This window comes from Anolis carolinensis, chromosome 4, assembly GCF_035594765.1.
Source record: "Anolis carolinensis isolate JA03-04 chromosome 4, rAnoCar3.1.pri, whole genome shotgun sequence".
Classification (NCBI taxonomy): domain Eukaryota; kingdom Metazoa; phylum Chordata; class Lepidosauria; order Squamata; family Dactyloidae; genus Anolis; species Anolis carolinensis.
The window spans coordinates 27,523,571-27,538,635 of record NC_085844.1 but is presented as its reverse complement, the minus strand read 5'-3'; the positions used below and the strand labels follow the sequence as shown (position 1 = coordinate 27,538,635).

Here is a 15,065-nt window from a genome sequence, read left to right as displayed (position 1 = left end):
CAAACAGAATCCAAGAAGGCAAGATATCTAAAGTAGGATTTAACAAGAATGCTGCATACAGTTATTATGATCCACTTTACATGGAGTGATTGCATGAATGCATCATTGTGCATTTTTGCAGATTACTCTGTGCTGTGTGTTCCGATTGAGAGAGTTACTAAATGGCAGTTTAATAAGCGACACAAGGCCTGCCGGCTCCCCACAGGCAAGCGCTGCCAATCATAGGCAACCTTTAGGACCAAGATGTGAGCCAACCTTTCTCCCCCATCTTTTACTTGGTGTTTCATGCTTGGGGAGTTCGGAGAAGAGGTTTGCCCTGTCATTCCCTTTCCTTATGCTAAATAAAGAACTGAAGCTGCCCAGTTACGAACAAGCTTAATAAAATGACACTTGCTTTTAAGTAGGCAGGAAATATCACATTTTACACTTTTGCTTTTTAAAAGATTTTAATCTGACACATTACAATGCACACTTGTGTCCTTTTATCCAGAATGAACAGGATACCATCCACAAGATATGGAAAGAGGAAAGTTTATCCACAAGTATCCCTTATACCCATACCCCTTAAACCAACAACGTATTCAAGCCTCCGACTATTTTCAGCCCTTCCCCTGCCCTCCTCCCCCATTTGTTCCCAGGTGTGTTGAAGGTCAAGATTTTATGGTGGTTTTTAACCGGTTAGAAACAAAGTATCTGTAACAGTTTTTAATAGTGTATAAAACCAAGAACTGACTTGCTCAATGCATAGACAAACTATTGATGACAGCAATTTAGAAAATGCAAAGACTGCATGTAGGTGAATCACTTGTACTATATCTACTGTTCCCAAACAATTTTTAAGCAAGCCCCTTTTTATTTGCTGCTGAATATTCTGAAAGAGAACATTACAGGTTATCCATTTGAGGAATGAACTTGTCTGAAAGTAGCCTTTTAGAATCCCCTCCAAAAACAAACCATTAAAGTAAAATTAATAAACATCTTGTTCATCTACTTAATTAAAAGCAATTAAGCTTTAACATTTAAGTAGCCCACTGAAATCTAGAAAGACAATTCTTGCTTACTGAGGTCCACTTATAGCAAGACAATACTGTCAAGTGAAAATGCAAAATGGATCAAGGACTGCATTTACAAGACAGGTGTACAAGTTCAAGAGAGACAGAAAACTATCGAGATTCAACCCAGAATGACTACAGTAAAAGATAGTTTTACTGAAATTGTGTATGAAAACGTATCAGAGCTGCTATATGCACAAAATGTGCAATTTCTATGTACAGGTTTAAACCAAAGAATAACTTTAGGTACTCAGACCAAAAGATGAATGACCCAGGCACAAAGTAAAGGAAGTTTGGTTGCTGTTCCCTCAAGTGTCTCGGCAACAAATCAGTCCTCACTAAGCCACCCATGAAGTTAGCAGTCTTTTAAAGTAAAAAAGCAAGTGGGACAGAACTTATGTGCTCTGAACCTGAGATCGAAAATCTGCGAATCACTCAAACTATGTTTTGAACAAATATAAACAGCGCTGCTAGACAACAGATTTTTAAACTTCTGCCCAACCCATTTAATTAGTTCCAAAGAATCAAAGTTTAATTAGCAATCATTATGTTCCTTCAAATAAGCTTATTCGCCACTCTCTTTCAAACGGGAAACCATTTCAGTAGTCATTTTACATGCTAATGCAGCCAGTGTGGCTGACTTGTCAGAGGTGCATTTAAGAAGTTACATAATGAAACTTCAAAACAAAGATCAGTTATTTCAGTTTGCTATAGTAGGTGTGGCCACTCAGATCATGGACAGAAAAAAAGTTCAGCTTAACTGTATTTTGGACAAGCCTACTATCCAACATGAGGATTTAGTGTACTGCAGATAACTCCAGTGCATAAATCCAAGATAAAAGTGTGTTTATGTCCATGAGTGGAATTTCATAATGGCCGGTTTCGTAAAGGCCTCAAAACAAAACAGTCTTGAAAAAACATCCTTCTCCAGAGATACTAAGTATTGAAAAGATAACCATGTTCAAAGCAAACAGCATGTTGAATGAGAAATAATTTTGTAGTTAAGATGAACTCTGTTAACAGCAATGGTGTTAGAGTAATGACACTGCTTCATTTTTGGCTGGGGGAGAAGTTCACTTGATAAGATTTTGTAAGGCAAATAAAACAGAGGTACTGAAAGCAGAATTTCTCCAAGCATCTGACCTGTGATATTGTAAAATCAAAGTACTATTTTATTAAATGAGTTATTTTACATAATATGAACATCAATATAATTACAACTGTAAAAAATTTAAGAATGAACCAATTTTTGATTTCCAAGTAGGGCACAACTGTACAGTTACATAGATTTGTCTTTACATGAAGCCCAAGAGGAACAGCATAAAAATATGAATGTTTCTATAGCCCCTTCGGTTTTTGCTGATCAACAGTTTGTTAGAAAAGCAGCTGCAGATCTGTTATGCAATGTTTGACAGTAGAAGAGTCATTCGGTTCCATGAATTCACCTGCAACACAACAGCAACGTCATTACATGAAACTTCTGCATGATTTCATAGATATATTGTCATCCAATAAGTAAATGTGATGACATAGCATAATTAAATGCAAAATCTACATACTATATATAGTGGGCCCTTGGTGTCCACAGGCATTTGTTTCTGGGAGCTTATGGAGGTAACAAAAATGTAGATGCTGGAGTCCCTATTAATAAAATGACATAGGGCAGCAAGGCAAGCCCTGGTTGCATTATTGGGGATTCCCCTGCTTTCAGGGAGCAAGCTTCTGACTTTGAGATGATAACTCAAAGAATACACAAGACTGCAGGTGCAAGGATTTATGAAATGGTGGGAGGTATGATTTAGCAACAAGGACTATGCTTGGATTCCTACTATTTTACAGTTCCTCGTGTCTCTCTGCAGCCTCACAAATACAGTATTTTATGTACTATGCTAGTTGTGTTGTATATAGGACTGTATAGTTTGAAACGACAGCTGGTTGAACCTTAACCTGCAGATTTGATGGGATCGCTGTATATAGCATCTAACTGACACACTGCCCGTCTGGCAACTATCCTTTTGATCCATCAGTGGAGATGCTGGTTTTATTACCTCATTCTTATTTAGTAATGATGGTATTATACTATATCCTGTGTTTTAATTTGTAATTGAGTTATTTAATTGTTTATTCTATTTGACTGCTGTGATGATACTGTTTTAAATTATTGATGCTTGTTTTAACTTATGTTCTGTTTCCTTTGGGCTTGGCCCCATGTTAGCCGCCCTGAGTCCCTCAGGGGAGATGGTGGCAGGATAGAAAAATAAAGTATTTTTATTATTATGTTGCTGTGCAATAACCTGAATCAGATGTTCAAATATAAGAAATATTGGATATAGAGAAAGAACTACCCCGCTCCTGAAACAGCTACACTGGTGGCCAGTTTGTTTCCAGGTGTAATTCAAGGTGCTGGCTTTAACCTATAAAGTCAAAAACAGTTCAGGCCCAGCCTACTTGAAGGACCGCATCTCCTCGTACCAGCCCACACAAGCCCTGAGATCATCGGGAGAGGCCCTCTTCTCGATCCCACCACCGTCACAAGCGGGGACAAGACAGGGCCTTTTTGGTGGTGGCCCCGAGGCTTTGAAACACCCTCTCCAAGGAGGCACGTTCGACTCCCTCATTGTTGGCCTTCCACTCTGAAGTGAAAACTTTCTTATGGAAGCAGGCCTTCCCCAACATCATATAATAGCAGACATCTCAGCCAGGCAAGGCTCATATGGCCAAAGACTTGGAGCTTTGAGTAATTTAGGTTAATGTTAATGTTTTACCTTGTTAGGATAGCCACAGTGGCCTGAGGCGTAGGGTTTTTAATTGATAATGTTATTGTGATTATTTTATGTTTATTTATATTTATGTAACTTGTGTTTTATCCACTGTCTGGATTTACTGTTTACATGTTGGGTGGGGGGGGGGGATGACTGGGTGAATGGGGATGATTTTTTTTTGTATTATGTAGTTGTTTTGTTTTTGTATGCCGCTTTGAGTCCCATACACGGGAGAAAGGCAGGATAAAAGTAAATAAATTAAATAAATAAATAGCACAATAACAAAATGAAGCCAAAAACCTGCCCTTAAACTGAAGTTGTATTTCATTTTCATTACATTGCTAAATATAGTAAATTAAATACAGCTGAGGCAGAGATTTACAGCTAGTCTTCCATCACATTCACAGAATAATACATTCAAATTAATAGAAACAATGCATCATTCACCTGTGAACTTCATGCCTGAACATCAGCCAGTTCTGGAGGGAGTGGAGTCTTCGGATGCTTACTCTCAAAGTGCTGCTTGAAGGTCTTGGGATCTGGCATCTGTGTCTGAATAGGGAAAGGAGTTATGTTTTATACAATAAAAAAACCAATAGAGCCTTAAAGAAAACCCTCTATCGCTAAATATGTAAGTTAAGCAATCTAATGTTGTTAGGAGTTATTTTACTAATCAGTGAAGTATTTTAAAGGTAATTGTGTCTTCTCTGCCATTTCTTGAGTTTTCTGTTTCACCTATTAGTCTCTATTTAAGTTTCTTAACTTTTCCAAAACTATGTATATGTGATATCCTTACTCCATATGCTACCTTAGCTGATACTTATTTCAGAAGCTAAGGAATTCAAATATACAGCTTTTCAAATGCTGTGGAATACAAAACTATTATTAACCATTTTTATTTATTTGTATGTATGTATTTTCTTTATGTCTTCAAAGCAGTCAATTTAAACTGGTCTTAATGTTCATAAAATTCTGGCATGTTTATTATGACATTTAAGGAAATGTTTGGCAATAATGGCTTTGTGTCCCTGTTTACACTGCTTATTTAAATGTGCTTTTATTTTTCTACTGCAATTTAGAACTATTGTGGCATGCTGTTTATTGCTTATAATAGTGTTATTAACATGGAAATCCACATGTTCTTTTATGAAGGTTTAAATTAATATAGAAAAATATAGCATGCCTTTTAAGGTCTACATTGTATTCTCTTACAAAACAGATCTGCAGTAATGACTTTTAAGAGCTGAGTTGAAAGGAAGATGCCAAGGAATGGGGTACAAAACAGTGGCTTAGTATACATACACTAACTATTAAGCAATAGGGTGCTCCTGAATAAAGCTTTTTCCAGAACCAGGCTCAAAAATAATTTCACTCATTAAAAACCCCCAAACACTCCCTGCTTCTCTTCCAAGCTTTTTTTAGAAGTGTAATTTACACCATTGACTGAAAGCTTTTTAGTGGTTCATAATACTGGGAGTCAGAAAGCTTTGTTTCTCTACCACAAATCATCTAGAGATACACCTGTAGATCTTAACGTGATTTTTTCTCAACTTTGGCTTAAGAGACTTACTATGTACAAAGCATGGATGCACAACTAGTATAGCACTTTATAATTGAGTTTTAACAAGTTTAAATTTGCAAGAGCTGACAATCCTTTTATTTTATTGTCACTTTAAATAAACAAGTAGGACATCCACTAAATGCTGGAAACCTCTCTGGTATCATAATCTACAAAAAGTAGGTCTGTGTATAATTAAAGATTAATTGCCACACATGACCAATATACTTACTTTGCCAAGTGTGCCTCGGCAGCAGCTGGATAAGAGTTTACACCTTCATATCACTCCCATCCAAAAGGATGCTCTCCAGATTTGTTGGGACTACAACTCCCATTATTTTAAGATAGTATGCTCAATGGGATATGAAAGACATCAATCTGACTTACTCAAATATATATATATTCTAAATATGCATATTATACATGATACTGACTCTTTTATTGCTTTTATCTATTTTCTGTTCTCACTGTATGTGACCTTGGAAAACCCCAACTGAAGTATGACTTATGTCTAGGAAAAACAACACACCTGTTACCCATAGCCATATGAAATGACGGTGTTTCCATTTCCTTCTTCCTGATATTTTAGCCTACCAATTATAACTCATTTATTATATTTTGTGTATTACATGTTATTATGTTCTGTCAGTCACAGGATTTCCTTGATTGCTACTGAACTGGCAAAAGTCACAGAGCACAAACATATCTTTTTGTCAGGGTGTCATTTAAATGGTTGCTAAATAACCTTTCTCATTTATTATTAAAAATGCAGCTGAATTTCAGTCCTGGGAAAAGGAACTATATACAGAGAGGAGAGAGAAGTGGACTGATATAACACATGTTTATGCCACAGAGTGCATTAAAATAAGAAATGGATTTAGACAATGTTTCAATAGTATTCTTTCACTATGCTTCCTATGAAGAAACAACTTTTAGGGCCGGATAGACACTCATTGAGCATCCAGAGACCACAATAGACCTTGGAGTGTTACATTTCCTTGCCAAAGTTTTTTTTTTCCTACCCTCTGCCTCCAATGCTCCTTTAATGCCCACAAGAGGCACGGACAGTGTTTCTGGAACATATTAGGCCTTTTCAGGGTAATTTCAGTCAGCTTCCACATCATTTTACCCATACACTCCTTGGGAGCATTCTAAAGCAACCATTCCCCAGAAAGAATATTTTCATAAAAGCTCCGAGCTATGAAAGCCTGCATTTTCTCATCCTTTCTTTGGAGGATGCCCTCAAAAAGATCATATGCAAAGTATTAATTCCCTCCCACATTTGAAGTGGTCACTCTCTATACACAAACATGGACAACCTGAACTGCCCAGGTGTCCACCTCCTTGTTTTTCATGCTGAGCGCAGCAGGAAGGGCTCCTCTTCCTTTCCACAGAGCAAACTGCAGGCACTAAGGGCACCATCCAGTTGGAAAGTTAGGGAGGAGGGTTAGAGGAGCTTAAAATGTTTGCTTCCTGGTGTATTAGGGTTGGGATCCTGATTCTACAGCCTACTGAACAGGAAGGAATCCATTTCATCTTTCCCCTTTTTTCTACAATGCAAAGCACGGAGGGTAACACATGTGTGCATAGGTAGGTAAACAGATGTGCGTGTTATGTGTGAGAGAAACAAGGAGAAGTAGATACAGAGAGGTAAATTTCTGCCATTTCAACAGTTTCATATTAAGGTTTGAGTGTTCCATAGTCAGAATTCCAAAATACCTCCAAACTCAAAATCATCTACAAGGCTTTATAATATTCAATGTAACCAAACTTTGTTTCAGGCACAAATTATTTTAAATATTCTATAAAATTACCTTCGGGCTATGTGTACTGGTTGTATATGAAACATAAATTAATTTTGAGTTGGGCCATATCTCTAAGATATACAAATACAGTTATTACAAAAACCCCAAAATCCAAAACACTTCTGATCCCAAGCATTTTGGATAAAGGATACTAAACCTGCACTGCAGTTCTACTTGTGAACTAGAAAGCTTGGCAGAAAACATGTTTTGCTCTTTAGAACTTCTTACCCTACAAACGGTGCATGTATATATTAAAGCAGCCTTAGCTGCAGCCTTCTGATCATGGCCTTGTTTCTTTTTCTGTCCAGCTTGTTTTTTGGCATTTTTCTGCTGTGACTGGATCTTCTGCTGTCCACGAGCCATATCTAAAAATGAATGCAGAGCCATTATAACAAAACGGTCACCTACTGTTTCATCCCAAAAATATTTATGCGGAAAGACATGCTCCTGAGCACATGTACTCTAGTGTCAGTGATCCAGATGCAAATAACTTTCTCCTCTATAATTGATTTAGGGTGTAACCTTAGAAGCTATGCTCTAAAACAGTGGTTCTCAGTCTTCGGTTCTCTAGGTATTTGGACTTCAATTCCTAGAATTCCTGACCACTGGACAAGGTGGCTGGTGTTTATGGGAGCTGATCATCCTGGTGGTTCAAGGTTTGAGAACTGCTGTTTTAAAGCAGAGTGGAAAACACCACATTTAGTCCTCCAGATATTACTGGACTGCAAGTCTCATCAATCCCTGCTACATTATCAGCATCAGTCTTTTCATAATAAAATTTAAGTATTTTTACTTAACTATATGGACCAATTTCTCCTGAGGCAATCTCTTCTCTCCAGAAACTCATCCATGTGGGTTTGGTTTTTTTTTTTTTTTTAGGAATTCCAGATATTCTTTGAAAATATTTAACGCTGTTCTATAGGGCAATGTCATGAGATCCTGGATATATGGAATATTTTAATAATAGCAATAGTAATTTTCATTTGGGAAGGTTAGTGAAAGAATTCAATTTCAGCAAAGTCAAGGAATAACCAGAAGTTGCGCTATTGTTTTACAAGAAATATGATTATATTTATATCCCCTTCACACATGCTCTATATTCATCATTTCCCCTAGCACTTGCATACCGTTCTGCATTTTCTGATGTTCTGTGACAGCCCACCATTTTCAGTAATGTTGGTTAATAATAATTACTTTATTTATAGCCCGACCTATCTCCCCGAGGGGACTCAAGGTGGTTTGCAGCAAGTAAAATATGGCAAACATTCAATGCCAAAGGTACAAATAACAAATCAAAAACAGCTTAAGTAAACAAGACATAATATAATTACACTTTTAGCATATTAGATCATTACGAACTCTTAAAATTCGACTAAAATTATTGGGACTAAGATGATATACAGCAGATTAACCAAAGTAGATATTCAACAAAACAAGGTGGGGTGTATATAAGGTGTAATTAGTCCTCGTCTTCTCCATAAGCTAACGTGCATAGATATGTTTTTAAAAGTTTTTTTAAAGGAGAGAGAGGGAGCCATTTTTAATTATTTAGGGAGGGAGTTCTAGAGAAGCGATAATGGAGAAGGCCATCCCTCTCTCATTCCCACCATCCATACTCGGAACCGAGAGGGGGCCTCCTCTACCAACTACAGCACTCGGGCTAGTTTGTATACGGAGATGCGGTTTTTCAAATAATCTGGGCCCAAGCCATTTAAGGTTCCACCATTAGATTAAGTGGACAACAATACAAATGGAACGTAATCACTTCTTTGCTGAATTCCAAGAATTCAACACCATTAAGAACTTCAACCGTACTAATGAAAACTATAGATTCCATTAAATATTTACCAGCAGTCTTATGATAATAGTATCCCAATAATATAAAGGAGTGGGGAGAGGACTGACCAACAAGACACAGAAAGTGCCTCTCCCCTGTGAAGAAAGGACAAGATAAACAAGCCGCTTCATTAAGTAAAACTGTGACAGATAATAACAGCATCAGATGTGTAGATAGGGAAGCAAGCTGAAACTTGCCACACATCAATATAAATCTGATTTGCAATTAATTCAATGCATATGTGTACTGATTACAAAAAGAAGGGAAAATTGCAGGGAAAAGCAACTCGTACACCTACAACAGAAATTCTATGTATTGTTGAAGGCTTTAATGACCAGAATCACTGGGTTGCTGTGAGTCTTTCTGGCTGTATGGCCATGTTCCAGAAGCTTTCTCTTCTGAAGTTTCATCCACATCTGTAGCAGGCATCCTCAGAGGTTGTGAAATTCAATGTCTACCAGAAAGATCTTGGTACTGAGTTGTTCCAGTTTTAGAGGTACTAATGCACACTAACTCTTCATATAAAATATATGGATAGCTGTGTTAACCATATGAAACATTCAAAAATCCATAATTAGACTACGAAGGGCCCTTTTGGATCAGGATCTGCTATTTACACTGGCTGCAGATTGTTGTGCGACATATTAGTGAACATGGTGATGTAAACATGAGCACACTGGAGTGTGTGTTCACACTGCCAATATTCAATAATATGGGGCGTTATCATTCTCTCTTCTTTTTTATAAATGGTGGGTCCTGGAATTGTGTCACCATGGACTCTCTGCCTCAGAGTGTATTGGAAGCTCCTTCCTTGGAAGCTTTTAAACAGAGGCTAGATGGCCATCTGTCAGGGGTGCTTTGACTGTGCTTTTCCTGCATGGCAGGAGGTTGGATTAGATGGCCCATGTGATCTCTTCCAACTCTATGATTCTATGGATATGGTGGGCTTACTATATTAAAAGAATATGTATTTTGTAATTCTTTTATTTACTCCCAAAGGGCAGAAAGAACAAGGTTGGTGTACTGGAACTCCCTTCCTCATTACTGCCTTGGCTAACTAGCACAGATGGGAGATAACAGCTCAACAATATATAAACGACCACATTTTCTTTAACCCTGTGTGAATACATCTGAATGTTAAACATGCTTCAAATGATTCAATTTAAAATAAGGTCTGGATTTAATTTGAACATATTACATTTACAGTGCACTGAACACATTTAGCTGCATTTGAAGCCTCAAACATGTACTGTGGCCGTGCACTTCCCTGCCTTCTGTGCAAAGAACTAAATTACTACCCGTTTTGATAAAACCACAGGCTGACTATTCAGACACAAATTAGTTATTTAAGGAAATAACAAATAAGTCCTATCTAAGAAGAAGGCCCCATGCTTACCAATGAAAAGAATCCCAAAAGTTAAAGCTAGCTTTTCTCAGTAATAAAAAACAACAACAGAAAAATACCACTATTAAGGACTTCATACTGGATCCAGAGATTGAGCAGCTGTTACTTTCTATCCTAAATAGTCAGCTACTTAGACCAGAAATGATCCTATCATGCATGTCTCTAATCAAAACAGAGGATGAGAGTTTCAGAGAATTCGGGGGTCACTTTTCTGTCCTCTGAGGATCACATAAACTGCAAAAAACAAACCAACAATACTGAGGTACCTACAAGTATTTGAAAACTATTACTTTTATGTTAAAACTGCACAGGAAGGCCTGTGTAGGTTGAAGTTATTACTGGAGAGGCAATTCCTTTTTATTTTGGCAAGAAAAATGACTGGCTGTAGCATCAGGCCCTGCAAAAGTAGTCAAGATGGTGGTGTGAAGCTCTATCTATGCACCTTGCGCACCCTGATTTATCTGAATTGCAGAATCAGAAATCCAATTTCAAGTTGCCTTAGTTTCCATAAATGCACTTAACTTTCAAAGGAAATCAAACTTTATTATCTAATCTTAGTCATATTCAAACCATCTCAACAGAGATAACACTTTTTATTTTTATGCTGCCTATCTTCACTGAGCTCCTAGCAGTTGTATGAAGTTTATCTTTTTTATTTAAAAAATCCCTAAACATCCTTATGAAATAGTTGAGGCAGAGTACACATCTGGTCACTGATTATATTTCATGCTTGGATAGAATTGGCATTAACCTAAAGCTTTGCCCTTACAAGCGATCCAGTAATTATTTTCTCAGCCTGGTCTCTCTGTTGATTCCTCATTATCAAAGGGGAGGAGGGCATATGAACCCAGGTGACATAAAAAAGAATTAGTTTCAACTTAGTTCTGGATATCTTTGGATTGCTCTTTGTATTTGCATGTTAATGCATAGCATGAAAAGAGAATACATTGCTTCAACAGGAAATGAAAATGTACATTTTGTTGTAGTTGGTAAACCGGTTCAAAACAAAACATTGGCAGATAACCGAAACTTCATCCCAAAAATGTAACAATGGCAAATAACCAAATCCTCACCCCAAAACATTTATTTATGTATGCCTAAAGTACGACTGCTCATTTTAATTATTTACCCCAATGAACTGCTATATCCCCCCTTCGCAACCATCAATGGATCACCAAATCTTCAGAGCCTTGTGGGACCTAGGAGATGGTGAGGAGGAAATGTGGGAGTTTGAAGAGAAGTGTGAACTCCAACTGATATTAGCTTACAAAAAGATGAATTTAAACTTTGTTAAAATCTTTTATTTAAAAATTTGTGTTTTTGGGGAACTCTATGAAGAAAAACACTTATTTAGGTTAAGAAGGAAGGACTGAGAATGATGCAGCAAGAATGACTTTATTCACATCCATACATTTAATAAATCTGTTAATACCAATGTTTCCAGAAGAAAGTTTAATGTTTTACTAGACTATCCCACTCCACAAATTTTTCTAAAGCTATCAGCACCCATAAAACCTACATTGTTTTACAAGCTCTGAGTATTTTGCCTTAATATTTACATGTTCATAAATGTTTGAAGTTCTATTATAGCTTATCTCTTATTCTCTTTTCATTTGCTTTTTACAACAATATCAAATTATCTCTTTCAATGCAATCTTTAAATATCTTTGATCCCAGAAAACCTCTTTTTTGCTAGACCAAGGCAGCTGTTGCTAAGACTCCCTATTATCTACACGGTTGTAAGCAGTTACCATTGAAAGATTAATCAAAAGGAGATAACTTTGTGTTATTTTGGGGGGGGGGGGGGGGGCACTGCTAACCCAAAATGTGCTCTTTGCCAAATACATCTCGGCAGCTGTTTTGTCATACCTACAATAAGCTTATAAGTACATTGGTTCAAACAGCTGAGAATGTAAAAACAAGAAAATACAGATTGGACAGGATGTTCTTTTAACTGCAGATATTCTACTCATGTACGAGACTGTAAAGCACATCCTGCCAGCTAAGCCATCCACCCAAATCTAACAACCATAATATTTGACACCAATTCTATGGAGTTCTATATACAGCCTGCACATGTTATCAGAATCTTCCTAGTTTTCACCACAACACATATTCACAAAATCCAACATATGGATCTAGTCCCAACATCATAGGCTTGAATGTCACCGAATATGTATAGGAATAATCAAAATATCCCAGTAAAGATATCCTTGGAAGTCATACTTATATGTTCATATTAAAAGGCATACAACCCTTTACGCTATCTAATATTTGACATTCTTTAACACTGAAGGAAATAGAAGGCTATACAATTTTCAGGAAAAGAGAATCAAAAGTTGAACAGGCCATTGAAGCTAATTATATCTGTATAATAAGTGCATTAATGTAATGCTGAATACGCTGTCAAACATACCCCTTTTGCAAGAACTTCATTTTTGGAAGGATATATCTAAATCTTCAGGCAGCCAGTGCATGTGACCAAGAAAAAATGGTTACGTAGTTTAGTATCTCAGGGCTAGCACCAACTGCTGCCTTTTACACAGCTTACCATGTGACAGGTCCTTATATATAAACTTCACTGTACACAAGGAGGAAAAACAACCAAAGAACAAAACAAAACAAAAAACATACCAGAGGGAGAGGCTCCAGCCTGACTGAAAGCTGCTTCAGAAGAAAAGAGAACAGCTGCAGGTTCAATTCCAGCAGGTGACTACAAGGCACGGGATGAAATAATATGTACAGAGGGCCAGGAATATATTTGGCATAAAGCACAATGGCACCAAATATAGCCCCATAAAATAAAAGTGGCTTGGTTGTGTACATCCAAGTGCTGGGGAAACAAGGTAGATCTTAACTACCGCACAATAGAGCAAAAACAGCAATCTTCAGAGGAACACCTCAAGAACCTGAATTCAATGAAGGTCAGTGTTTCCCCAACTTCAACTACACAGTTAATAGCTACTCCGAGCACAACTTCACCCAAATGGCAATCTAAATGAAGAAAACACTACTGGCACTTCATTTGAGAAGAGAATTTTTAGGGCATATCTACACTGCAGACTTGATGCAGCTTGACACCACTTTAACAGCCATGGTTCACTGCTATGGAATCCTGGAATTTATAGTTTGACAAGGGCTTTAACCTACTCTGCCAAACAGAGTGCCTCACCAAACTACAAATCACAGGATTCCATAGCACTGAGCCATGGCAATTAAAATGAAGTGAAATTGGATTAATTTTGTAGTGTCGATGCACTCTGAATCTACTTTATAGTTATAAATTATGTGTTTTACTGCTATTGTCTGAATCTGGCATTGGATTATTGCCATAGTTTGTAAGCTGGCCCATGTCCCTCTTCAGGAGAGTGTGAAAAGGGCAGGATATGAGCAAAGTAAATAAGTAATAATTATGTTTTATCATCAATAATTATCATGAAGATTTTTGCTGCCTTAAGATGGAAGACAAGGTTGGATCTCCTTCCTATCTACACATGGGCAGCTGACCCAGGCATTTGTAAGCATTAATTCTGTGGTGCAGATCTACACTGAAGAATTAATGCAGTTTGACCACACGCCAGCTGCAATAACTCAATGCTATGTAGTGGCAGCTGTAGTCTGGTAAGGTGCCTCATGAAACTACTTTTATATGGGCCAAACACCAGGCACAGGCTAACTTGGCCCCTCCAGGTGTTTTGGACTTCAACTCCCACCATTCCTGACAGCCTCAGGCCCTTTCCTTTTTCCCCTCAGCCGCTTAAGGGGAAAAAGGAAAGGGCCTGAGGCTGTCAGGAATGGTGGGAGTTGAAGTCCAAAACACCTGGAGGGCCCAAGTTAGCCCATGCCTGCTCTACACTAACAATATAATGCAGTTCAAGCTGCATTATTCGACAGTGTAAATCCAGCTTCAATTGTAAGCACAGCAGAGCCAAAGGAAGCCACCAAGCCGCAGAGTGAAAACAACGCCTTCCTCAGGAAAGGCCGTTGCTTTCCTCCCACTCCAGCCATGGAGCCATGGAGGCCGCAGCAGGAAGACTTCCCTCAAGGCCTCGTCGAAACCCAGGCCTCGTCGAAGCCCTGCTCTGCTTGCCTGCTTGCCTTACCCGGTTTGAGGAAATAGGCCGTCGGCCAAAAGGCGTCCCTCGACGACGACGAGCCGAGGCTGGCTCCGCGCGGCCCAGCAGCAGCTGCCGCCACAGGCTCCGCCGCCCGCCGCGAGACGATGGAGCCGTCTGTTGGTTGGTTGGTCCCTCCCTCTTTCCGTCCTTCCTTCCTTCCTTCCTTCCCGTCCGTCGGCAGCTCTGCGCGTGCGCGGCCCCGCCCTCTTCCCCCCGGCGCGCCCGAAGAAGGTCGCGCGAATCCCGCCGACACTTTAGCCTGCCAAGGCACGCATGCGCACTCGGGGGACGGTGGCGCGCGACGGCCGCGGCGCCTCTTCTTTCCCCATTGCATAACGCGGGAGGGAGGAGTGCGCATGCGTAGGCGCACAGAGGAGGAAGAGACTACTGTGTGCCTGACCTAATAAGGGTGAAGGGAAAGGAAATGGAGGCGGGTGAGCTGAAGAAAATGAAATGTCTGTCTTTGCTACTAGCATTTCCATACCATGGGTGCTACAATACAGCCTCTCCTAACAGCTTATAATTCTG

At 38.7% G+C, this 15,065-nt stretch overlaps 1 protein-coding gene across 1 annotated transcript; it reads right to left on the bottom strand.

Moving 5' to 3' along the window:
* Positions 1-427: 427 nt before the first annotated feature.
* znf706 (zinc finger protein 706) lies at positions 428-14,677 on the bottom strand. Its single transcript, XM_062980131.1, has 4 exons — positions 14,523-14,677; positions 7,406-7,542; positions 4,262-4,366; positions 428-2,497 (listed from the first exon to the last, which is right to left on the bottom strand). The coding sequence occupies exons 2-3, from the start codon at positions 7,538-7,540 to the stop codon at positions 4,271-4,273; spliced, it is 231 nt and encodes a 76-aa protein (XP_062836201.1). The 5' UTR covers positions 7,541-7,542; positions 14,523-14,677; the 3' UTR covers positions 428-2,497; positions 4,262-4,270.
* Positions 14,678-15,065: the final 388 nt, after the last annotated feature.